The sequence below is a fragment of the Heptranchias perlo genome, chromosome 10 (assembly GCF_035084215.1).
Source record: "Heptranchias perlo isolate sHepPer1 chromosome 10, sHepPer1.hap1, whole genome shotgun sequence".
NCBI classification, from domain to species: domain Eukaryota; kingdom Metazoa; phylum Chordata; class Chondrichthyes; order Hexanchiformes; family Hexanchidae; genus Heptranchias; species Heptranchias perlo.
In genome coordinates, this window is record NC_090334.1 from 42,131,550 (window position 1) to 42,158,875 (window position 27,326).

General features: G+C 42.0%; 1 protein-coding gene across 3 annotated transcripts in view; it reads right to left on the reverse strand.

The window, feature by feature from the left end:
* kiaa0586 (KIAA0586 ortholog) overlaps positions 1 to 27,326 on the reverse strand; it is a 419,966-nt gene that overhangs the window by 126,483 nt on the left and 266,157 nt on the right. For all 3 annotated transcript variants that reach the window (XM_067991527.1, XM_067991529.1, XM_067991528.1), the window contains 2 exons: positions 7,752 to 7,939; positions 4,608 to 4,724 (listed from right to left, as the gene is read on the reverse strand). In XM_067991527.1, the coding sequence (XP_067847628.1) occupies positions 4,608 to 4,724; positions 7,752 to 7,939 (305 nt within the window). The remainder of the gene's footprint in view (positions 1 to 4,607; positions 4,725 to 7,751; positions 7,940 to 27,326) is intronic.

A 27,326-nucleotide genomic window follows, 5' to 3' on the forward strand; every position in this document is an offset into this window, starting at 1 on the left:
AGAGCGTGCACCAAGGTTTTCTGCTGATGCACTAGTGGCCTTGGTGCAAGAGGTGGACAGAAGGAGGGGCATCCTATATCCGTAGGGGTGGGGGGCAAGAGGCCCACCAGACATGGGAGGCAAAAGGCAGTGGGAGGCAGCAGGGGACGCAGTCAATGCCAGGCACACATCATGAACATGGATGCAGTGCAGGAAGAAGATCAATGCTTTGACACGAGTGGTCAAGGTGAGTGAGGTCAAATGTCATTTCCTACCAACTGCACCACTAGCCTCATCCACTGCTCCACGCACTACAACCCCCCATCACCCACATACCAAAAAACTCTTTCCATCAGTACTCAACTCTTCCAGTCAGATGCTTCCTCTTAGCCTTACACATTACCACTGTTGCAAGCCGCCCATCCACAACTCACAGGTCACACACACTGGCAGCTATTCACCTTGGCACATCAACCATTCACACATCCCGCTTTCTTGCAGGAGAAGGTGGCGCATAGCAGGAGGCAGCAAGTGGCAGTGGCATTTAGCCCCTCGAGCCTGTTCTGCCATTCAATAAGATCATGGTTGATCTGTGACCTAACTCCATATGCCCGCCACAGCCCCATATCCCTTAATACCCCTTGGTTCACAGAACACTATCAATCTCAGAATTAGAATTCACAATTGAGCTAGCATCAACTGCCGTTTGCTGAAGAGCGTTCCAAACTTCTCCCACCCTTTGCGTGTAGAAGCATTTCCTAACTTCACTCCTGCACGTCCTGGCTCTAAATGTTAGGCTATGCCCCCGCATCCTAGTATTCAAGTGTAGGAGACCTCCAAAAACAGTTACAAATGCATCAGCAGCCAGAAGCAATAATCCAGCCACTAACCTATAAATCCTGCATGGTCCCTTTAAATAGTGCTGGTGGGGGAGTCCTCCGGACACTCTAAGACATGTTCAGATGGTCGTGGTTAAGACTGTGCGTTGAGTTGAGCATTAAGTCCCAAAATGGTGTCCATCAGTATCCATTTTCTCCTTACTTCACATGCTGCCGGCATTTGGTATTTGTGCATGTGCTAATACCTACACCAAGATGGCGTCCAGCGCACATCAAGCTGGAAACGTGTGTGCGCAGCCAAGACGCCATCTTAGCACTTTGAGAGGCCGCGTAGCATTGAAACAACAGGCGCTACATGGCCCAATTTCTAGCCCTGTCTATCTATGCTCACATGTGAAGAACGACCACTTGGATGAAGCACTGTAGGGTTGATCTCCACCATAGTACAAGTCAGGGCGTTCAGGAGAGGAGAAAAAAAGTCACAGCAAAAAAACATGATCACTGATAAAGACGTCTATAAGGTTGTAGCAGAATCCATGTATAGTGAACTCAGGCAGTGAAACTTGGCTTATAATGAAAACTTCACAATGTTCCCTATTCTGACCTTGTAAATGAATCAAATAAAGCGCCTGTGATACAGGGAAACTTCTACCCATATTCTGAATAGTAATGTATGTTCTTCAGCTGCTAAGAATCAGTGGGATGCACCTCACAGATGAGTAGAAAACAGTGCCTGCAATCATAAAGCGTGTGCACTGTCTGAATCGCCTAATTGCACTTTGCAGAAGTATCCATTCTAGTTCAGTTACAGGAAATAGCCATGCTCAGGATAGTAATCTTTTGGTGAAGTCTGCAATCAGTTTCTCATCAGAATCCAGACCTGCAGATATGATGAGGACCACTTACTCCAGTTAGACAATACACTGTGGCTTTAGACACACCCATCTAGAAATAAATAAATAGAACCCCCCTCTCTGTCTAACTTCAAATTACTTTAAAACAAAAACAAAAATGGTTGGAAACATTCAGCGGGTCAGTCAGTATCTGTGGACAGAACAGACAAGTTAGTATTTCAGGTGTAGACCCTTTATCAGAACTGGAAGAAATACAGATGAGCAGCATTTAAAAAGGAACAGAAGGAAGGGAAGGGGAAGGAAACACACACACAACAGAGGGAAACAGAATGACCTGTAAAGTGGTTAAATAGAAACAAGATGTTTAATGGTTCAAGTAATTATAGCATGAAACAATTGGAGGCAGAATGAGAGAAATAAAGACACTTCTCTTATTACACCTCTCATGTTAATATTACTTCAGCCATTTAACCATCTCCTGTTTTCTATTTAAGCGGTTTACAGGTCATTCTACTTATATTCTCTCTCTCTCTCGCACGTGTGTGTATTTCCCTCTCCTTCCCTTTGTTCTGCTCCTTTTAAAACGCTGCTCATGTGTAATGTCTTCCAGTTCTGGTGAAGGGTCATAGCTGAAATGCTACCTTGTCTGTTCTCTCCACAGATGCTGACTGACCAGCTAAATGTTTCTAGCATTTTCTGTTCTTGTTTCAGATTTCCACCATCTGCAGTTTTTTTGCTTTTTGTTCAAATTGCTTTATCTCAGTATCTAATTAGGAACTATTTTTTTTAAATTGAAGGTTATCTTGGGATTTTTTTTTCGTTATCTTGAATAAGAAGTTCTCTTTGCTCTTCAAACCACAATGGAATGCTGTGTCCTCCATTTGATTCAAGTGTCGTGGTTCTCATACTTCACATTCAGCTAGCCTCTGATGCATTAAAATTGCCATGGTAAACAGGTTTTAATTACCTGTATATGGGTTCAATTGTACTACTACTGTTTAAAATTATATATTGATCCAACACAGAAAATATACACAAAAACGAATGACCTTCTTTAGATCTAATTATATTAGATCAGTAAAAACAACCAGAAACTCTGCTGTTTTCAATAGCAAGGCAGTCTTGCATCAGTGAAAAAAGGACATGGAAATGTACACATTCAAACATCATTAAAAGTAGCAAGTAAGAATATAGAAACAGGGAGCAGTTCGCTTTAATAAGTTTTCCCCCTCCAGACACAACTACCTTTAAATATGTTTTCAAAAGGTTTTGGGTGTATGGCATCACTAAAAAAAAACCTTGAAGTACTTGCCTGAAGCATTCTGTTTCTCTGTCTCCTTTATCAAAGTCTATGTTTGCAGAAATATTTTAAATGAAGCCAAAACCCAGTAAAATAAGGACATACATAAAAGGCAAGAATCAGATGAAAAGCCATGGTGATTAAATGTATAATCATCTTTCATTCCCTCTAGATGAAGCATTGGTTAACTGATATTTTAGTTAGTTAGGACACCATATGCAGCACAAACTTACCGATTCAGTGCAAACAGTAAATCAGATTATCATATTGGAATACTAAGTCTACACTGTATCTAACATGCAGAATAAATGCTATACGTTCAGACATTCAAATCATGAGGACCAGACAAACATTACAAATGCTACACCACCATGGAAGAAGAGCACTGGAGAAGCCTTTGTGAACTAGTACACTACTGCACACACTGACTGTGATCACACCTAGGGGTTGGTTAAGCCTGGTCTGCGGCATTGAACTTGGACATCTAGAACATCAAGGTAGTTGGCAAGTCAAGGTGACTGACCTGTGTAAGTTCTTCCACCACACTAAAGGTGCCCGTCATATAGCTGACAAAGATGCTCTATGCGACAATTGATGGAATGCATTACCTGATGGCTGGGTATGAAACCATGCACTCATATATCTTTGGTTTGCATGTACATAATTGGGTTGCAAAGCAGCAAGCAGTTGCTGCTGAACTTTCATACCTTCCACTCCGAGAACCACTATTCAATGGGATATGGTGTTTGTTCATGAGGATGGTGACAATACCTGTATTTTATGGTTAGTTGCTCACCATGCTGCTTGTAAAGAGTTCTTGGCTGAAACCTGCATTTGTCAGTTGTCTAATGACCAACTAGCGACTACGCTCATCCATTATCAGAGCCAGGTAGGTCTACAGGACTCCAGGGTACTATTGATGATTGACCATCTAGCCTGGCTCATTAATGGGACTTGAAGGATTAGATTTATCACTGGGGGATTTGTCCCACTTGGTTTCAGATAACCCTGCAAGCCAATGTTCTAATGAGTAGGATGGGCCTATCTGTGCTTGTAAGCTGCACGATTTTAGCTGGTTAGACTCCAGTGTTATTCCAGGACACACTTGGCTCCTAAGGTTCCTAAGCCTTGGCTCTTGCCACCCTGTGCCTAAGCGCTCTAAAATTTGATAACGCTCCTGTGAAGGGCGTTGGGTCTTTTACTACGTGAAAGGCGCTATATAATTGCAAGTCTTTCTTTTCTTTTTATTAGGCAAACAGAAGTTCAGTAGCTTGGTTTAGAGACTCTTAAGCATGACGATTGGTTTCATGGATTTGGCCAGCTGACCAAAGAAAAGTTGCCCACCAAAATGCAACTAAAGACTTCAGCTACTCTTTTGCCATTTGCATCCAGTACCAATGAAGCCTGACATCATCCCCTTCTGCTTGGCCTAAGCATACCTACCAAGAGGTAACTTCCAAATGATATTATCTGTGACTGCTTATGTCAGTGAAGTATCATCCAAATATGGATTCTAATTAAATATTTAAAAAAAGAAAGAGGAAATACCACAGGACATACCCATTGTACAAGTTGACCTGGACTACTCTTTCAATCAGAAAGGAAAACATTTAAATAGACAGACAACAAAGATACCTGTATCATGGTTTGTGTAGGATGGCGCATCATCTGCTGCTGCTCAGGGCTTGGAGATCTCTGGCTTGCTGCCGGACTGATACTGGGAAGGCTATCAATGTCCACATTTGGCAATACCTGAAGACAAACAAAATTCTTTTTCACTATGAGTTATAAGAATGAAAGATAAATGATGAGTATGACAGTCCGCGAATGTCTGATTTCACAAATAAGATTTTACTCGAAGATGTGTGTACCAAGTTACGAGAATTACTGAAGGTTTTGTTATTTTGAAAAAGGTTTTTTTTAACTTAAGTAAACCACTGTGTCATGTGACTTTGCTTCTGCTAATTTTATTAACTTAATTTGTAGTTTGCACCCAAGATATACGGTCTGTCGAAGTGTATTTGTTCACCGGTTGGAGAGGTCCAGAGTTACTACTGACTTGCAACAAGATCTAAAACCACTAACTGACTATTGCAAATTTAGACCACAAAACTATATATTCTTTTTATTTGATCTTGGGTAGAGGGCGGCATTGGCAATGCAGTATTTATTATCCATCCCTAGTTGCCGAAGGGCATTGAGAGTCAACCACATAATGTGTGACTGGAATCACATGTAGACCAGGCAAGGTAGAGGTGGCAAGCTCCCTTCCCTGAAGGGCATTAGAGAACCAGTTGGATTTTTATAACAATCTGGCAACTTTCGTGGTCTTTTATTTAATTCAATTTTACAACATGCCATGGTGGATTTGAACTCAATACCTTCAGGTTACTAGCCCAGTACCATAACCACTGGGCTACCGTACCCATTGTTAACTTTAGTGCCACTAGTGTATGAGCTTGCTTGCTTTCTTTCTCATTTAGAATCGTTTTTGGATTTTAACTATCATCTGCTCGAATAAACCTGTGTTTTGTCAGTGAAATGATATTAACTAAATGTCATTCCTAGGTAACAAGAACCACCACCAAACTGGATGAAGTATTACTGTAGCATTTATGTGGCAGTTTAATTTTACTTTTGTCAATTTGTTATGCAGTAAGCATTTGCCAATGTCGATAAATTCAGGATTTGAAAGAAAAAAGTTACAATTCTCATATTTACTAAGGGTTACAGATACTTAATTTAGTGAACATAGTAGCTTTCTGTCAAGTGTATAAGAAGTTTTCCAAATACTTTTATTCACGGTATTTACATTAAAGTGATGGCATTCTATACCAAAAAAATGGTAAATCTAACTGCAGTAGAAAGAAACATAATAATACTAACTGTTATATTCTGTTATTGCATGTACAAAGCACACTACAGATGCTGCTCAGAAGGCCTGCAGATTGATACACTAGTGCAATGTGCTGTAGAATGCTAGGGTGTGAATATTTCCCCACAATTATTAGACTAAAAAATTTCAAATCCCTGTCAGGTTATCCAAGAATAAGCACTGAATGGAAGCTGGGCACTCCTTCACAAGGAAGGAAGGAAGGAAGGAAGGAAATTAAGTTGCTCTAGGCTCTCTGTCTGCATCTCCAAGTGGCTGGCTACAGTTTGGCATTAAGTCCTCATTCCACTGAGGATTGGTACATATGGAGGTGGAGAATGGGCAAAGAAGGGAAAATAATTTTAAAAAGTCAAATTAAAGAAACATACAGAAATAAAGAACATTTGTTTATTCATATTATTCTCTGACTAAACAACAAAGCTGCAGCTATCTTACTTTTGCACGGCCAAGCGACCGCCATCCTGAAAAGGTTGGCAGCTGTGGAAGATGAAACACCAGAAGGGCAGCCATGAAAGCTCATGTAATGTGCACCTGTTCAGATTTTCCCAAATCCTTTTTTTTGGCTTCCATATATAAACAGATTTATGGACAGCACCAACATTCATCACCACCTGATTAAAAATTCATGGAATTAAGTAATAATACAAAGAATCTCGGACACAAAGCCAATTAATAATTAAATGTTATCCGATGCGTCCTAACTTCATTGATTTAGTGTAACATTACTAAACCACACAACCAAAGAAAATGTGTCCAGTTCAAAAGAAGTCAGAATGGATGAGATTCTAATTATTTTTTCAGCCCTACTGATATATAGGGGTTAATTTTAAAAGGGTGGCGGGATGGCAGCGGTGGGGGGGGGGTGGGTGTTGGGGCGGTCAATGGGTGCATGGCAAACCTGAAATATAAAAATGTACCTTTCCCCATGCGATCACAAGGTAATTGATGCTCATTAATCTTGTTTCCGGGTTTCACGCCCGGCAGCCAGCCTAATTGACAAACTGGCTGCTGACAGGAGCTGCAACGCCGGTGGGGGGGGGGGGACCGGAGAAAGAGAGAAAGAGAGAGAGAGAGACTTCATCCGGCGTTGCAAGAGAGAGTGGGGTGGGGCGACAAAGATCAGGAGGGGTTCATATCGGACACGGAGCCGGGGGGGGGGGGGGGGTGGGGGAGATCTCAGAGAGGGAGATACATGTGGGGGGGGGGGAAAAGAGACATGGGGAAGGGAGACATCGGTGGGGGGGGAGGGGAAACACATGAGAGAGGGAGACACATCGGAGAGGGAGACATTGGAGCAGGGGGTGCAGGTGACCTCGTTTCAAAGGTAGGTTTATTTTTTTTTAATGTTGTGAAATGTTATTTTATTTCATTTATTTACTTCATTTTTGACTGATCCGGCCCTTCACACCTGGTTGCAGAACAAGAAAATATTTACCATGTTTGCATATAGTTAGAACAACGAAGTTGAGTTTGTCATAATTTAGGCTGAAGTTGGACTGTAGCCAGTGAGACAATCTCTTGGAGAGGGTCTCATATTGCTTTAGGTGTGAATCGGAAGCCGTGGGAAAGCCACTCAGGTAAGTTGGAAATCGTTTTAACTACCTAACATGTTAGAAATAAAGTACCTTAAGTACCTCAATGAGATACATTTGCTTCTTTAAATATCGTCCCGCCGGCTTTAATTGCGGGCGGGACTTCCAGGTTCGGAAACGGCGGTATACTCAGATGCGTCTTTGTGAGACGTGGAAGTCAGCATGTTGGAGCCAGGTTTGTTTCCCGTTCCTCATTCCCCCGATTTTCATAGCCCCCCCGCCCCCACACTTCCAAATTAAAATTGAGCCCGTAATCACTGTCCAGTATGAAAAGCATCTTGTATAGCACCACACCTGTACAGTTAGCTCGACTGGATCCTTCTTTTCCGATTTCATGTGTACAACTGCTATGTTGGGCTTTTTCACCTGAGGCTGTGGTTTTGGAGGAGACAGAGGAACTGAGGTAGTTACTGTGATAGGACGTGCACTGCTGATAACTAAACCTGCAGCCTGTGGAACACCACCATCAATCCGCGGCTCACCTAAAAATACAAAGGAAAATTTACTGATGAGGATGACAAGGAAACATCTGTACTAGTTGGTTTAGAAAGTAAGTCATGCTCCTATGGTGGTTGTTAAGTTCATGGGTTACAGAACAAGGAAACATTTACCATGTTTCCATATAGTTAGAACAACGAAGTTGAGTTTGTCACAATTTAGGCTGGAGTTGGACTGTAGCCAGTGAGACAATCTCTTGGAGAGGGTCTCATATTGCTTTAGTGCACCCTAATATCGGCTTGGCACCCAATATGCAAAATTACTGCTATTTTTTTCATCAATATACACCCAAGACTCCTTTACACTAATGCAAAGATAGTGGTCTAACTGCACCCCCCAGATGCAGAATAGGTGTCTCTCTATATTACCCAGTGATAATATGGCAGCTTCTGCATCAAACTAACACTTTTTAAAATTGGAAAACCTTAAAGATAAACTGATAACAAGTGCATCATGCTCTGGGAAGCTATATGTGCTTTCACATTTGTTCTTCTAAGTGCCAACATTGGTTATGTTGAGAATAATAAATATAGACCACCCCGATGAACCGCCCAGGCCAAGGAAGCGGATTTTGGTAGTGATATAGTGAGGAGACTACTGTTAGCCTCAGCATCACTGGACAAGTAGATGGGGGAAAGAAATATCAGCTAGGATTCCCACTTACTGTGCAATGACATGCCAGAAAATGCACATTTGTGGATATTGGATAAGTCCGAATGACTCAGTACTATACCATGCATTTAGTCATGGATGAGACTGGAAATTGAATCTAAATACTGTAACATTAACAAAATCCAAAAAAATGCTGATATGCTTTACTGATGATAATTAGTGATAAGGAACACTGACTATATTTATCTATTTGCACAACTGGAAACAGTTTAACAAAGGGGATAATTTTAACTTTTATCACCTAGTGAAAAACGGGTGATAGCGAATCGGCAACAAGTTTTACACCTCGCCCAATTTTCTTGAAAAAGTTAAAATTACCACCTAAGTGATTTTAGACATTACAAATATTGTGAATTGTGTTATATGTAAAGGCTGGGAAGAACATTGTATATAACCAGACTCTCACAATGAGGAATGCTATACTATTATTATATAAAGTAGAAAATTGAGACTTCTACATTGCAGGACATTATCAAGAATCTGCTTATATCAGGATTCCAAATATAGCAATTTGGCTGCACTCTATAGGTGCTATTTTCAAACAATTATTTGAACACCTTCTCAATCATATTTAGATATTCTAATATGAAAATAAACATACTTAGTTATAATATGTTTAGGCAGGAGAGATTAGGTAAGAAAGGAGCAGGGTGATAATACTGATGGGGGGGAATACATGCTGATGTATATTAAAAAAGTGGTTCAGACTGATAGGGTTTGAGAGCCAAGATAAAGGGATCATTACACTAGTGGGGCTGAACTATAGATTCCATAATTATGAAGGAAATGGAAGAGGAAATCTGTAATCAGATCAGGGAAATGAGTAGCAATAACAAAATTCTAGGAGATTTTAATTACCCACTCATTGATTGGGACAGGGAGGGAGCAAATGGAGACAATGGAATGGAATTCCTAAAATGTGCACAGGACTCCTTCCTCAAGCAGTATGCTTATATGTCTATAAGGGGAGAGGTGTTGCCAGGTCTAGTTATGAGTAATGAAATATATCAGGTAGAGAAGCTAAATGCGGGTGAGCAACTTGGGAGCAGTGGCCATAATATGATGAGGTTCAAGGTCCAACTAAAAAGGGAAAAAGTTAGGACAGAAACAAGGGCATCAAATTGGAATAGAGCAGATTTTAGAAAGATTAGGAGTGAACTAGCTAGGATGAGGCGGAAAGAGAAAGCGGCACAGAGGAGTGTCGATCAACAATGGAATGTTTTTAAAAATAAAATTTCAACGGTGCAGAATAAATATAGATCATTAAGAAGGAGGCTGCTTCAACTTTCAGGATGTCATGGATAAATGAAGAGGTTAGAAACAAAGTAAAATTGAAGATGAGGGCATATGGGGCCTATTGGTATGATAACAAATGAGAGAATATGAGAAAAAAAGGAAGTTAAGAGAAGGATAAGGAAAGCAAAGTGGAAGTATGAGGAGAGAATCTCAAAAAATACTAAAAAGAACAGCAATGTATTCTACAAATATATCAGTATAAAGAGAATTGTCAATTGTGAGGACTCCTGAGGAGAGGATTGTGAGTTAGTGGAGGATAAATAGAATGAGGCAGGGATATTTAACAAGTACTTTGCAACAATGTTTACAAAAAAGATACAGGGGAGGAGGTGAATCCTGAATTGGTTAATAACCAGATAAGAGATATTATAAGTATTAGAGAAATTAAGGTGAACAGAGGACAAAGTGCCGGGATCTGAAGTGATACATCCAAGGATGCTGCAAGAGCGAATGTCCTAGAAATTATATTTCAGCATTCTATTGATTATGGATGTGTCCTGGAGGACTAGAGAGTGGTGAATACTAATTTTCAAAAAGGGAGACAGAGCAAACCCAAGTAATTACAGGTCAGTTAGTTTAACATCTGGGGTATGGAAAATGTTGGAACCTTTAATTAAAGATGAAATGACCAAATATCTAGATGACAAAAAGTAACTAGAATCAGGAGGTGACAGATATGGTTGATGGAGGAAATGCAGTGGATGTGGTGTACATGGCCTTTCAGCAAACCATTGACAAGGTATGACACAAAATACTATTGTAGATGATTAAGGGCAATGGAATTAAGAGGGATAGTAAATTTATTTTAAAAATGGTTAGAGGGAGGAAACAGAGAGTAGGAATTAAGGTAGTTTCTCAGACTGGTTGGAAGTGGATAACGGGCAGGGGGCTCTGTTTTGGGATCGCTTCTGATCATTGTGTACATCAATAATCAATATTTTGTTAAAAAAAGCAATTATACTTTGAATGGGGGAAGGCTGAGTTATGTGGAAGAACAAAGGGATTTGGGAGTTCAAGTTTACAAGACCTTAAAATCAGCACCTCAAGTGGATAAGGGCATTATTAAAAAGCTAATGGAATACTGGGTTTTATAGCAAGAGGTACAGATTATTAAAGTCAAAATGTAATAATTTATATAAAATTTTAGTAAGATAACTGTTGGGAGTACTGTATGCAGTTCTGGGCTCCACACCAGAGGAAGGACGTTGAGGCAATAGAGAGGGTATGACGCAGATTCACCAGAATGTTATCTGGTATGAGGAAATACAAATATGAAGAAAGGCTTGAAAACTTGTTGCTGTTTTCATTAGAACAGGGGAAATTACAGGGATATTTGATAGAGGTGTTTAAAATTATGAAGGAATAGGTCATTGTAGATGGAAACAGACTGTTTCTAGTGGTTATGGGGTATGGAATGAGGAAACATAGATAATGAGATTAAATGGAAGAGATTTAGGACAGAGAGCAGGAGACACTTGTTTTTAAACAGAAGGAAGATTGTGAGGCTGTGGAATGCATTACTGGAGTTAGTGATTGAAGCAGAGATCATGTCAACATTAAGAATAGGTTAGATAAGTGTTTGAAGGAAAGGGGGATAAAGGGAATGTGAACACGGTAGGCACATGGGATAGGACAACTATTTGTGTGGCGGATAAACACCAAAACAGAGTGGTTGGGCCAAATAGCTTCATTTTGTGTTGTAATTTCTATGTAATTCTATGACCTGTTCTCGACAACCCTGAGCTTTATTAATTTGAAAAACTCAATCATATCCACCTCCATTCTTCTGTTCTCCAAAGAGAAGAATCCTAATTCTTTGAGCCTATCCTTATATGAAAGGGGGAAAATCTAAATTAAGATGTGTAAATATGAATGCTAGAAGCATTAGAAATAAGATGCTGGATCTGGAGAGCGTTGGAACAGCAGGGAACTACGATGTATTATGAATATCAGAAACCTGACCAATACCAGAGGATGGGAATTAATGTAATATTCAGCGATATAAAGTGATCAAAAAAGATAGAATGCAACAGAATAGGAGGTGGTGTACCCATGTATGTCCGATACACCTGGTAGATAGAAGAAGTTACTCAAGTGAGAGGTAAAAAAATTCACAATGAACTACTCTGGGTGGACATTTCTAACACACAAAAATCCAAGATAACACTAGGGCCATGCTCTAAAACTCCAGGTCAGCACAAAGAAGGTAGCTCGCTCTATGAAGTGGTAAGAAGGATATATGAAACCAGAGAAGCTATTTTAATGGGCAACTTCAATTAACCTAATATAAATTGGGAAAACCCAAGTTGTCTAGAGTCAGACCTGGTAATTGTAATGCATGACTGCTTCATAGCTGAGTGCATAATAGAAGTCATGAGCGATAATGTTCATCTCAACCTGGTATTTTAAACGCCCCAGACAAAGTACAAAAAATGGACATCAAGGCACCCCAGGGACAGCCACTGCAGAAAGCTTATGTTTAACATGTTCTAGGATTCAGAAATATCATAGATCAGGTGTATATTTTAAAAGAGATAATTTCAAAGAAATGAGGGGGCAACTTAAACAAATTGATTGGGGGAAGTTCAACAACACCTCAGTCAAGGACAAGTGGAATACCTTTAAAGGCATAATGTTGATTGAGTGATTTGTTCTATTTTTTCCTCAAATGCCTGCCATACTATTTTTCACTTATATTGCCACCTGTAATTTTATTTTAAATGGCATTTCTATGACAACATGAACATGTGCAAAGTTTGTTAGGAAAGGTGCAAAATAATTAACCAGCATTTTGAACATAATATATTTTTGCTTTATTCAAAACGATGTTGAATACAAGGATTCATTGTTTGAATAATACAAAACAAAGTTAGAAGTTGGAATATTCTCCTTTTTGCCTAAATACCATAAAAACTAAAAAGAATAGGAAGGCAAATGGCATGTTGGCCTTTATTGCAAGGGAGTTAGAGTACAAGAGTAAAGAAGTCGTGCTACAATTGTACAGGGCTTTGGTGAGACCACACCTCGAGTACTGTGCACAGTTTTGGTCTCCTTATCTAAGGAAGGATATACTTGCCTTAGAGGCGGTGCCACGAAGGTTCACTAGATTGATTCCTGGGATGAAAGGGTTGTCCCATGATGAGAGATTAAGTAGAATGGGCCGATATTCTCTGGAGTTTAGAAGAATGAGAGGTGATCTCATTGAAACATATGAGATTCTGAGGGGTTTTGGCAGGGTAGATGCTGAGAAGTTGATACCCCTGGCTGGAGAGTCGAGAACTAGGAGGCACAGTCTCAGTATAAGGGGTCGGCCATTTAAGACTGAGATAAGGAGGAATTTATTCACTCAGAGGATTGTGAATCTTTGGAATTCTCTACCCCAAAGGGCTGTGGATGCTGAGTCGTTGAGAACATTCAAGGCTGAGAAAAATAGATTTTTGGACTCTAGGGGAATGAAGGGATATGGGGATCAGGCAGGAAAGTGGAGTTGAGGTCAAAGATCAGTCATGATCTTCTTGAATGGCGGAGCAGGCTCAAAGGCCATATGGCCCACTACTGCTCCTTTTTCTTATGTTCTTAAAACAACACCAGATCAGTTTATTTTTTATTCGTTCATGGGATGTGGGCGTCGCTGGCGAGGCCGGCATTTATTGCCCATCCCTAATAGCCCTGGAGAAGGTGGTGGTGAGCCGCCTTCTTGAACCGCTGCAGTCCGTGTGGTGACGGTTCTCCCACAGTGCTGACAAGGAAGGGAGTTCCAGGATTTTGACCCAGCGATGATGAAGGAACGGTGATATATTTCCAAGTCGAGATGGTGTGTGACTTGGAGGGAAACGTGCAGGTGGTGTTGTTCCCATGTACCTGCTGCTCTTGTCCTTCTAGGTGGTAGAGGTCGCGGGTTTGGGAGGTGCTGTCGAAGAAGCCTTGGCGAGTTGCTGCAGTGCATCCTGTGGATGGTACACACTGCAGCCACTGTGCGCCGGTGGTGAAGGGAGTGAATGTTTAGGGTGGTGGATGGGGTACCAATCAAACGGGCTGCTTTATCTTGGATGGTGTCGAGCTTCTTGAGTGTTGTTGCAGCTGCACTCATCCAAGCAAGCGGAGAGTATTCCATCACACTCCTGACTTGTGCCTTGTAGATGGTGGAAAGGCTTTGGGGAGTCAGGAGGTGAGTCACTCGCCGCAGAATACCCAGCCTCTGACCTGCTCTCGTAGCCACAGTATTTATATGGCTGGTCCAGCTAAGTTTCTGGTCAATGGTGACCCCCAGGATGTTGATGGTGGGGGATTCGGCGATGGTAATGCCGTTGAATATCAAGGGGAGGTGGTTAGACTCTCTCTTGTTGGAGATGGTCATTGCCTGGCACTTATCTGGCGCGAATATTACTTGCCACTTATGAGCCCAAGCCTGGATGTTGTCCAGGTCTTGCTGCATGCTGGCTCGGACTGCTTCATTATTTGAGGGGTTGCGAATGGAACTGAACACTGCAATCATCAGCGAACATCCCCATTTCTGACCTTATGATGGAGGGAAGGTCATTGATGAAACAGCTGAAGATGGTTGGGCCCAGGACACTGCCCTGAGGAACTCCTGCAGCAATGTCCTGGGGCTGAGATGATTGACCTCCAACAACCATTACCATCTTCCTTTGTGCTAGGTATGATTCCAGCCACTGAAAATAACAATACTGAAGAGAACATTTAAAAAGAAATAAAGAACAACTTGCATTTATATAGCGTCTTCTATGACCTCAGGGCATCTCAAAGCGCTTTACAGCCAATGAAGTACTTTTAAAGTGTTGTCACTGTTGTAATGTAAGAAACGTGGCAGCTAATTTGCACACAGCAAGATCCCACAAACAGCAATGTGATAATGACCAAATAATCTGTTTTAGTGATGTTAGTTGAGGGATAATTATTGTCCAGAACACCAGGGAGAGCTCCCTTGCTCTTCTTCGAAATAGTGCCATGCAATTTTTTTCATCCACCTGAGAGGGAAGACGGGGCCTCAGTTTAACTTCTCATCTGAAAGACAGCACCTCCGACAGTGCAACACTCCCTCAGTACTGCACTGGAGTGTCATCCTAGATTTTGGGCTCAAGTCTTTGGCGTGGGACTTGAACCCACCACCTTTTGATTCAGGTGCTATGACTGAGCCACAGTCATGGCCAATGGTAATAGACAGCCAACCAGTTATGAATATTTTTCTTCAAACTTGTGAAAATTAGATGGAAAATTATTTATTTTATTAGTAGGAATTTCCTGGGTGCACAACCAAAGTTTATAACAACTTTGCATTTATATGGCACCTTTAATGTAGAAAAACATCCCAAGGTGCTTCACAGAGGTGCAATAAAAAAAATCATACGGACGTTTAGGACCGGAAATGCTTTCGCAGTCCATCTGGCCAATCCCAAATGGAGAGGATTAAACTTTTTTGGTCCTTCCTTTTCCTATCGTTGATTATTTTTGCTCCTTCTCTTCCAGTTTCCCTACTATCTGACAGGATGAGAAATAAATCTGATTTCAAGCCTCTGCCTATAGCAGAGATGATTAGTCACCTAGCACCTACCTGACAATGGCCAACATTGTCTGCCTTTTATTTGTAATCATGTTCCTCTATTTGCAATCACATCTGTATCCAACTGGTCATATTCTAAGTTCCATGGTTGAAGGCTCGGCCACCAATAGTGGGGCAAAGAGAGGGAACAATGCATATGAGGCCAGAATCAGAGAAACAAAGTCTGGAGTGGGGTAGGGTTGTAAGCATGTAGAAGGTTAGAATCATAGAATCATAGAAGTTTACAACATGGAAACAGGCCCTTCGGCCCAACATGTCCATGTCGCCCAGTTTATACCACTAAGCTAGTCCCAGTTGCCTGTACTTGGCCCATATCCCTCTATACCCATCTTACCCATGTAACTGTCCAAATGCTTTTTAAAAGACAAAATTGTACCCGCCTCGACTACTGCCTCTGGCAGCTCGTTCCAGACACTCACCACCCTTTGAGTGAAAAAATTGCCCCTCTGGACCCTTTTGTATCTCTCCCCTCTCACCTTAAATCTATGCCCCCTCGTTATAGACTCCCCTACCTCATTATTTTATAGACTTCTATAAGATCACCCCTAAACCTCCTACTCTCCAGGGAAAAAAGTCTCAGTCTATCCAACCTCTCCCTATAAGTCAAACCATCAAGTCCCGGTAGCATCCTAGTAAATCTTTTCTGCACTCTTTCTAGTTTAATAATATCCTTTCTATAATAGGGTGACCAGAACTGTACACAGTACTCCAAGTGTGGCCTTACTAATGTCTTGTACAACTTCAACAAGACATCCCAACTCCTGTATTCAATGTTCTGACCAATGAAACCAAGCATGCTGAATGCCTTCTTCACCACCCTATCCACCTGTGACTCCACTTTCAAGGAGCTATGAACCTGTACTCCCAGATCTCTTTGTTCTATAACTCTCCCCAACGCCCTACCATTAACGGAGTAGGTCCTGGCCCGATTCGATCTACCAAAATGCATCACCTCACATTTATCTAAATTAAACTCCATCTGCCATTCATCGGCCCACTGGCCCAATTTATCAAGATCCCGTTGCAATCCTAGATAACCTTCTTCACTGTCCACAATGCCACCAATCTTGGTGTCATCTGCAAACTTACTAACCATGCCTCCTAAATTCTCATCCAAATCATTAATATAAATAACAAATAACAGCGGACCCAGCACCGATCCCTGAGGCACACCGCTGGTCACAGGCCTCCAGTTTGAAAAACAACCCTCTACAACCACCCTCTGTCTTCTGTCGTCAAGCCAATTTTGTATCCAATTGGCTACCTCACCTTGGATCCCGTGAGATCTAACCTTATGTAACAACCTACCATGCGGTACCTTGTCAAAGGCTTTGCTAAAGTCCATGCAGACCACGCCTACTGCACAGCCCTCATCTATCTTCTTGGTTACCCCTTCAAAAAACTCAATCAAATTTGTGAGACATGATTTTCCTCTCACAAAACCGTGCTGACTGTTCCTAATCAGTCCCTGCCTCTCCAAATGCCCGTAGATCCGGTCTCTCAGAATACCCTCTAACAACTTACCCACTACAGATGTCAGGCTCACTGGTCTGTAGTTCCCAGGCTTTTCCCTGCCTCCCTTCTTAAACAAAGGCACAACATTTGCTACCCTCCAATCTTCAGGCACCTCACCTGTAGCTGTCGATGATTCAAATATCTCTGCTCGGGGACCCGCAATTTCCTCCCTAACCTCCCATAACGTCCTGGGATACATTTCATCAAGTCCTGGAGATTTATCTACCTTGATGCGCATTAAGACTTCCAGCACCTCCCTCTCTGTAATATGTACACTCCTCAAGACATCACTATTTATTTCCCCAAGTTCCCTAACATCCATGCCTTTCTCAACCGTAAATACCGATGCGAAATATTCATTTAGGATCTCACCCATCTCTTGTGGTTCCGCACATAGATGACCTTGTTGATCCTTCAGAGGCCCTACTTTCTCCCTAGTTACTCTTTTGCCCTTTATGTATTTGTAGAAGCTCTTTGGATTCACCTTTGCCTTATCTGCCAAAGCAATCTCATGTCCCCTTTTTGCCCTCCTGATTTCTCTCTTAACTCTACTCCGGCAATCTCTATACTCTTCAAAGGATCCACTTGATCCCAGCTGCCTGGGATCAAGTTTATGGAGAATTGGAAGGATATAAAGACAAGACCTACATTTTAAGTGCTGGGGGATGTAGGAGGATGGCAATGATAGGCAAGGAAGACAGGATATGAGCATCAGGGTTTTTGTTGAGTTGGATTTTATGGATGGTGGAGATAGGACGTCGGCAAAAAGAGCACTGGAATAATCAAGTCTAGAGGCAACAATGGTAAGGATGATGGAGGGTGCATTGAGGTCGATTGTTCCCTATCCAACGATGGACAGAACAACCCTGAATTTCCTCAGGGGTTGTCCCAATCTCCCACCATAACTTCAGCGGGAGACCAGCATAAACAGTTAAAAACAGCTGAAGCTTCACCAGAAGATCAGGACAACCTCTGCAGAAATTCAGGAAGAGTGGAACCAAGTGAGGGCCATCTCATGGAGCTGGATAATGCAGGAGAGGCTTTGGAGGATGTTATGGTTAGCAGTGCCGAATGCTACAGAGGGGTCGAGGTGGACAAGAAGGAATAATGCACCATAGTCATGTGATGGTGACACATGAGGAGAAGGAACAATTTACAATTAGAAATATACATTTTTATTTGCTATCTTCCCTTGTAACAATCCCTTCTATTTTTTCTCATTGAAGAGAAGTCTGATCTTTAAATCTTGACCAATAATGTAACTGATTTTATTTTTCACTCAGATCAAAAAATGAACTGCAACACTGCTGACTTTTTATTCCAATTTTCTCACTCATTCACTCTTCAGTACAAATTGGCTTGGTTATTCCTGATCACCTGATAAACCAATTAACTCAGGGTTTTATTTTTGTCTATGGTGAAATTTCACTGCAACACTGATAAGTTTTATTGAAGAAAATGAATGGATGAATCAATTAGATCATAGAATAGAATCATAGAAAGGTTGCAGCACAGAAGGAGGCCATTCAGCCCATCGAGTCCGCATTGGCTCTATGCAAGAGCAATCCTGCTAGTCCCACTCCCCCGCCCTTTCCCTGTAGCCCTGCAAGTTTTTTCCTTTCAAGTACTTATCCAGTTCCCTTTTGAAGGCCATGATTGAATCTGCCTCCACCATCCCCTTGGGCAGTGCATTCCAGATCCTAACCACTTGCAGTGTAAAAAAGTTTTTCCTCATGTCACCTTTGGTCCTTTTGCCAATCACCTTAAATCTGTGTCCTCTGGTCCTTGACCTTTCCACCAATGGGAACAGTTTCTCTCTATCTACTCAGTTGAGTCTCTTCATGATTTTGAATACCTCTATCAAATCTCCTCGCAACCATCTCTGTTCCAAGGCGAACAACCCCAGCTGCTCCAGTCTATCCACGTAATTAAAGTCCCTCATCCCTGGAATCATTCAAGTAAATCTCTTCTGCACCCTTTCTAAGGCCTTCACATCTTTCCTGAAGTGTGGTGCCCAGAACTGGACACATTATTCCAGCTGGGTTACATTTCATCTGCCACATGTCTGCCCATGCCACCAGCCTGTCTATATCCTCTTGGAGTCCATCACTATCCTCCTCACTGTTTACTACCCTTACAAGTTTTGTGTCATCTGCAAATTTTGAAATTGTACCCTGTACACCCAAGTCCGAGTCATTAATATATATCAAGAAAAGCAGTGGTCCCAGCACCGACCCCTGGTGAACAGCACTGTACGCCTCCCTCCAGTCCGAAAAATAACCGTTCACCACCACTCTGTTTCCTGTCCCTTAGCCAATTCTGCATCCATGTTGCTACTGCCTCCTTTATTCCATGGGCCGCAATCTTGATGATAAGCCATGAGGCACTTTATCAAATGCCTTTTGAAAATCCACATACACCACACCAGCTGCCTTGCCCTATCTACCTTCTCTGTTACCTCATCAAAAAACTCCACCAGGTTAGTTAAACACGATTTGCCTTTAACAAATCCAAGCTGGCTTTCCCTAATTAATCCACCCTCGTCCAAGTGACTGTTAATTCTGTCCCGGATTATCGTTTCTGAAAGTTTCCCCACCACTGACGTTAAACTGACTGGCCTATAGTTGCTGGGTTTATCCTTAGACCATTTTTTGAACAAGGGTGTAATACTTGCAATTCTCCAGTCCTCTGGCACCACCCCCGTATCTACGGATGTTTGGAAGATTATGGCCAGTACCTCCGCAATTTTCACCCTTACTTCCCTCAGCAACCTAGGATGCATCCCATCCGGACCAGGTGACTTATCTATTTTAAGTACAGCTAGCCTTTGAAGTACCTCTTCTCTATCAATTTTTAGCCCATCCAGTATCTCAACTATATCTTCCTTTACTGAGGCCGTGGCAGCATCTTCTTCCTTGGTAAAGACAGATGCAAAGTATTCATTTAGAACCTCAGCCATCCCCTCTGCCTCCATGAGTAGGTCTCCTTTATGGTTCCTAATCGGCCCCACCCCTCCTCTTACTACCCGTTTACTGTTTACATGCCTGTAGAAGACTTTTGGATTCCCTTTTATGTGGGCCACCAGTCTATTCTCATACTATCTCTTTGCCCCTCTTATTTCCTTTTTCACTTCCCCTCTGAACTTTCTATATTCTGCCTGGTTCTCACTTGTATTATCAATCTGACATCTATCATACACCCCTTTTTTCTGTTTCATCTTTCTCACTATATCTTTTGTCATCCAGGGAGCTCTGGCTTTAGTTGCCCTACCTTTTTGCCTCGTGGGAACGTGCCTAGAATGTACCCGAACCATCTCCTCCTTAAAGTCCGCCCACTGTTCAATTACAGTTTTGCCTGCCAATCTTTGATTCCAATTTACCCGGGCCAGATCTGTTCTCATTCCATTGAAATTGGCCCTCCTCCAATTAAGTATTTTTACTTTAGAGTGGTCTGTGTCCTTTTCCATAGCTATTCTAAACCAGATGAAGTAATAGTGTCAAAAAATGTCCTGCATGCCCGATTTAAAACAACGTATTCACACTCATGCCTATACCAAGACCAGAACAAAAAGCTCTTGACTGAAGCTACACTGCAAAACGATAGCCTGCGGAAGGGGGCTTTGCTTTGTGAGAATACAGTTAATTATTTTACAATGACTATAGCACTGCTTTTTCTTGAACATGTTTCGACATTATTCTGTATGATAACTAGTTGCATTTCATGCAACAAACTTACCTAATAGTAATAGATCATGTTTCATAATGATCATTTCCTAGCTTTCTATGTAGGCAGAGCATTGCTTTAATGTCTAAATATAGCCCAGTACGAGCTACTAAATGAAGTGTTTCATTATGCCAGGAGATGGCTGCCTGAGAGCTGTCAACGCCATTAACCACAGAACTGTCAACAGTGACACCGTGGCAACTGCAAACTAATGATATCCTGACTGCATTGCAGATATAATTACAGGCTGGCAATGGGTTACTACCACAATTGATTTTAATTGGTTAAAATTTTCAGTTTTTACGTTATGTTTTGTGTTGCTTTGCCACCCCATGCTTCTACAGGCAGCACAGCATTTAGAAGAACTTAGTGAAAAGTCTACAATGGATACTGCACAATTAGAGTGGTTCATTTGCTATATTTTTTAAAAACTCAAAAGATTACAAAGGTTGTTTCTTTTTGAACTGGAACATAGATATGCTATTTTAAACTTAAAACAGCTTAAAAACAGACCAAAATACTGTCTTGGCCATTCCAAATAGCAAAAACATTCATTCAGTGCTTATTGGATCAATTAAAACACAAACATTTCCCAGTAAGAAATAAAGAATGCTGATAAATACATCATTGTACAAAATAATGAAAATTGTCCAATCCAAAAGCTAAGAGTACTATGTCAGTTTATTTTTTTGCTGAATGTTACTGATTTTTTTTTCCAAAGACATTTTAACATAGAAATTTTTCGCACAGGAGGAAGTCCTTCTTGCCTGCGCTTAGGGGCTGCCTTTAGGCACTCGCAGTTTCCTGCTTTCTCCCCAGCTATTCTTATTTTCCTGCTTTCTCCCAATACCAGTATTGTTTAATTTTATTCCTTTTCTGAGGTACTGGTATGCTATGAATAGATCCACAACTGTACTTGTATTTCTGTAGTTCCAGAATGCTTTACAACCAGTTTGCACATTTAGTGCAGACTATATTATGCAAAAATGTAATAGCAGCTTGTTCTGGAGTTTGAATTATTGCAGATCAAAATGAAATCTCTGAATGTGAATCTTTACTCAAGTTTCTAATTCAGGGAAATGACCTGAACTATGGAAACTATAGAAAAGGGTTTCTTTCCCAAAGATTTTACAGTAGATACTGTGGTACAGTAGTACAATTTACTATGCACTCATCCACAACAGAATTCTTAAGTACAAAAGAAATTAATAATGCAAGGATTTCTTACTCATAAACATCTGCCATTAGTATCTCATTTGGCATTTCAATGTGCCTCCTCCAATATTCTTCACTTAAAGCTTCATTTGCTCCCAATGCCCTTTATGAATTTCGAGTGTATGTGCAGGGAGCCTCCTTATTAATGCTGAGGACTAAAGTTCAATGCCTCTTCAATGAGGCTCGCCAGCAGGGTAGCTGAGTGACCTTCAATGGCACAGCATTAGCCGGAACTAGCAGCATTTTACCAGTATATTTAATGAGGTCACAGCCTCAACAGGGCTCTCCTAAACACACTGCAGTTCCACTTTATTTGTCTAAATAAGATATGTGCTAAGGTACCACATGGGTTGCTTTGCACAACTAGAAATGACTATTGCATTGTGCACTGCCCCGTCAGATTTAGCAACCTCTAGATTATATATTTTAGCAACGACTGCTGCGGCAGCATTTCAAGGAGAAGGGTAGTAACATTTGAACTACACAATTAAAAAAAAAATAGAACATTACCACAGATATCAGTATTCACCCATCCATGAACCAGTAATTTCAATTGAGAATATGTGTATGAAAAAAAGTTCTACATTTAACAGAATGAGACCAATGGTTGAGTTGTTACTATTTTTGATTTTCAGTACAAAGTAACTATTGTATTACAATGTAATATGAACTGTTTAAATGATTTCTGTTGATCTGTTTAAGATTTCTAAATTGAAGCACAACATTCAGTGATCTGCCTCTTTGAAAATTAATTGCACTGTAGTAATATGAACATTTAAAGTAAGAAACATCAATAAACTACAAATTATTGAGAATGTGCAAGGCAGTGTCATTACAAAAATAGAAAATGCTAGAAATGCAGTCATACACATATACATCAGCATCTGAAAGCAGAAATGTTAGAACTGATACAGGAGGGTATCATTTCCAAGAGGATTCTCCCACCGGAACTTTGGCAGAAGCTCTGGAGAAACGGACGTATGTGGGTCATTTCTCCAGGGTTTCTACCAATCTTTCACTGAAGTGGCTAATTCCTCTGTTTCTGGAGTTGTTGCCAGTAATGCTCTGATTAGCAGCCCTGGATGTAACTTGAGCCATTTTCTGGGCAAAATCTATCTTTGTGTGATGCTCAGGGCCATAAGCAAAAAAAAAAACAATCATCGTAGGGGAGATTAGGCACCTAGTCACTGCCCTCGCAGCCCTAATCACTGTGTTAAAATGGACTGTAGCTGCTGAAACAGCTGTGGAGAACAGTGCGGAAGGAGTGATTATGGCTACTACCCATACAAGGATCGAATGATTTATTGATTGTGCTGCATTTGTACTTGCGAATGATGTGCAGGCTCATCAGCAGCAAATATTTTGGGTGGTGAGTTACACAACAACTGACACTCACTAACTTCATGCATGAGAAGAGGTGACAAGTGTTGAAATTCAGAAGCATCATGGAGGTGCAGAAGACTTTTGGTGACATCAAGAAAGTCACCAAGATTAAGTGACTGCAACGGAAACTATACTCTGCACTGTACAGCTTCGTATTTTGTTCATCCAATATGGTTAGAGGAGTCCTGATTTAAAAGCCATAGCTGCAACCTCAGACGCATATATAAAGAAATGGATTTGGCATTTATGAATGGGTGAGCCAATAAGTAATGGGAACCTGCAGCAAGAAACAGCTGAGCATTTGCTGCATTTGTAGGAAGATAATGGAATGATAAAATTGGTGCAAGGCAGCTAATGTTTTAATTCCAGTGTGACATATCCACAACTGTAACTGACAAAATGGAACCATGTGAGCGGCTGCATGATGACTGGGCAAAGCAGCACACATTACTACATTTATGCAAATTTCAACCTGTGTGCCATAATATGCATTATAGTGATCTTGCCTTAAATCTGCTCATCACCGGCCAAGGCCACACACACTGCCACAGTGTGGGCAGGAACTGGAGGTTCAGCAAAGGCTACAAAGGTAGTCAGGTTTTTAAACAGAAAGCTGCAAGGGCAAGCTTTCATCAGGCACAGAAGTTTAGCAGCAGGACGGTGGTTAGCAGTTCGATTGCTTATTTCAAGTAAGATGAACCACTGTGGTGATGTGGGGAAGAGTAGCATCTTAATGATTTTGTATTATTATGCAAAGACAAGTTGTACTGAGCGAATTAAGTGAGTCTGAACATAACTGATGCTCTGTATGTTCACTTATTATGAAATAAAGCAAATTAAATTATGTGAAATTTGAGACATGACATATGGTAGGTGTAGCATGCTTGGAAGGAACAGGTGACTTTGGACCTATGATTCCCAAAGCTTTCCACCACTGGGGGTTTTCCTCACTCATGTCTGGGTCTGTTGTAAACTAATTGAAAGAGTTTGATTGCCATGATTAGTCAACAACTCCATTATTGTTGTATCATGCAATTACCAGAGCGGTAGAAGGCGAATTAGACGGACCATGGTCTTTTATCATCTGACAATTTCTATGTTCCGATGCTAATGATTCAGATCTGGCCTCATCTTACCAGGTGTTTTCAAAGAGTCCATCTTCAAAAAAACTGGAGACATACATGGGGGCAGGTGTGAAACACATAAATCAGATCAGTCTACTCTCAATCATCAGCAAAGTGATGGAAGGTGTCGTCAACAGTGCCATCAAGTGGCACTTGATCACCAATAACCTGCTCACCGATGCTCAGTTTGGGTTCCGCCAGGACCACTCGGCTCCAGACCCCGTTACAGCCTTGGTCCAAACATGGACAAAAGAGCTGAATTCCAGAGGTGAGGTGAGAGTGGCTGCCCTTGACATCAAGGCAGCATTTGACAGAGGGTGTGGCACCAAGGAGCCCTAGTAAAATTGAAGTCAATGGGAATCAGGGGGAAAACTCTCCAGTGGCTGGAGTCATACCTAGCACAAAGGAAGATGGTAGTGGTTGTTGGAGGCCAATCATCTCAGCCCCAGGGCATTGCTGCAGGAGTTCCTCAGGGCAGTGTCCTGGGCCCAACCATCTTCAGCTGCTTCATCAATGACCTTCCCTCCATCATAAGGTCAGAAATGGGGATGTTCGCAGATGATTGCACAGTGTTCAGTTCCATTCACAACCCCTCAAATAACGAAGCAGTCTGAGACCGCATGCAGCGAGACCTGGACAACATCCAGGCTTGGGCTGATAAGTGGCAAGTAACATTCGCGCCAGACAAGTGCCAGGCAATGACCATCTCCAACAAGAGAGAGTCTAACCATCTCCCCTTGACATTCAACGGCATTACCATCACTGAATCCCACACCATCAACATCCTGGGGGTCACCATTGACCAGAAACTTAACTGGACCAGCCACATAAATACTGTGGTTCCAACAGCAGGTCAGAGGCTGGGTATTCTGTGGTGAGTGACTCACCTCCTGACTCCCCAAAGCCTTTCCACCATCTACAAGGCACAAGTCAGGAGTGTGTTGGAATACTCTCCACTTGCCTGGATGAGTACAGCTCCAACAACACTCAAGAAGCTCGACACCATCCAGGACAAAGCAGCTCGCTTGATTGGCACCCCATCCACCACCCTAAACATTCACTCCCTTCACCACCGGCGCACTGTGGCTGCAGTGTGTACCATCCACAGGATGCACTGCAGCAACTCGCCAAGGCTTCTTCGACAGCACCTCCCAAACCAGCAACCTCTCCCACCTAGAAGGACAAGAGCAGCAGGTACATGGGAACAACACCACCTGCACATTCCCCTCCAAGTCACACACCATCCCAATTTGGAAATATATCTCCATTCTTTCATCGTCGCTGGGTCAAAATCCTGGAACTCCCTTCCTAACAGCACTGTGGGAGAACCTTCACCACATGGACTGCAGCGGTTCAAGAAGGCAGCTCACCACCACCTTCTCAAGGGCAATTAGGGATGGGCAATAAATGCTGGCCTCACCAGCAACGCCCACATCCCATGAGCGAACAAAAAAAAGCAAGAGGTACCAATGTAACATACCTGGGGTTACGCTATCGTCAAAGTAGATATTGAGCTGTGAGAGTCTGCTCCAGATGAAGTGCGTGGGATCCACTTACAGGAGCAACTGACACTATTACAACCCTAAAAGACGGCATACTCAAACTTCGAACAGTGCCTCTAGCAACATCAGTCATATTAGTCAATCAACAGTGCATAGATAAAGCAAATGATGGATGTTTTGCTTATTAGACCGTGCAATTCCATCTCCTTGCCTGTGGACAACCAGCAGCAGTGGCAATCGGGATGGGGGAAGTAGTGGTGGCAATCGGGGGGGAGGGGAGAGGTAGTGGTGACAATTGGGCGGGACGTAGCGGCAGTGATCGTTGGGGGGGGGGGGGTGGTGCGGTTGGCTGGCATTGGCCTGTGTTCTTTGAATGTAAGGTGGGGAGGAGCATTCCTGCTCCTAACGGCCCCATACTCAGGTAAGTATATTTACCTTGTTGGTGGCGGTCCAACAGGCCTTTTAGGACTGCACGTTAGGTCGCATGCATACCTCGTTTTCCTGAGTGCTACCGGCGCCATCTGCTTCAGTGCAAATCAATTATGCAGTGGGGGCCTCAAACAGGCGTTAAGCCTTTTATTTGCATATGCAAAGGACCTAATACTTGTTTCAGGTGTGGGCAATGCACGCCGATTTTCTGGCCTTCATAGCAAGTGTGCGCTTCCTGCCTGCCATGTTGGAAGCTTAAGAGGCCGTTTCGCGCCCAAAATACTGGTGCTGTATGGCCAAATTTCTAGGCCACTGACCCACGGTTTCACAGTGCAGACAGCTTTCTAGTATCTCATCAAGTCGCCATTCTTCATGCGTGTAGAGAGTGACTATCAGCAGGCTAGTCAACAGTTCATCTGTGAAGGGTGTCACAGCCAAACCACGATTCTGTTTTCATCTCACATACACACATTCACTTTCCAGCAGGAGAAGAAACCCAGGTTAATTTTCCCTTCCATATTCCAGGGCATCAATATCAGTATAGCACCCCAAAAGCTACCCTGGCTAACTCAGCACTGACCAAGAATTGAACCTGATATCTTCTATCTTTGTGGCTATGTGCTATCGATGGTGATAATCAGAGTGCAGCCTACCTCTCAACAACAACATATATCTTACCTTTTAGGAGCTACCGTTGTTTTTATAACCCAATTTCAGCTCTCCACTTTCTTCTCTAGCTACTCCAGTAATGTGGTTATGGAGACACGCTGGCTAGATCTTGGAATACTTTGTTTGATTTAAATGGGATCTCGCCCAATCAAGGGAAGTCTGAGGGTTGCTACTGTTACGTATTAAGGCAATAGTATTCTTTTGAGGGTCAAGCAATTCCAGATGGCCCCCAAACAACTCCAAAGTATCAACTCCTTTTGCA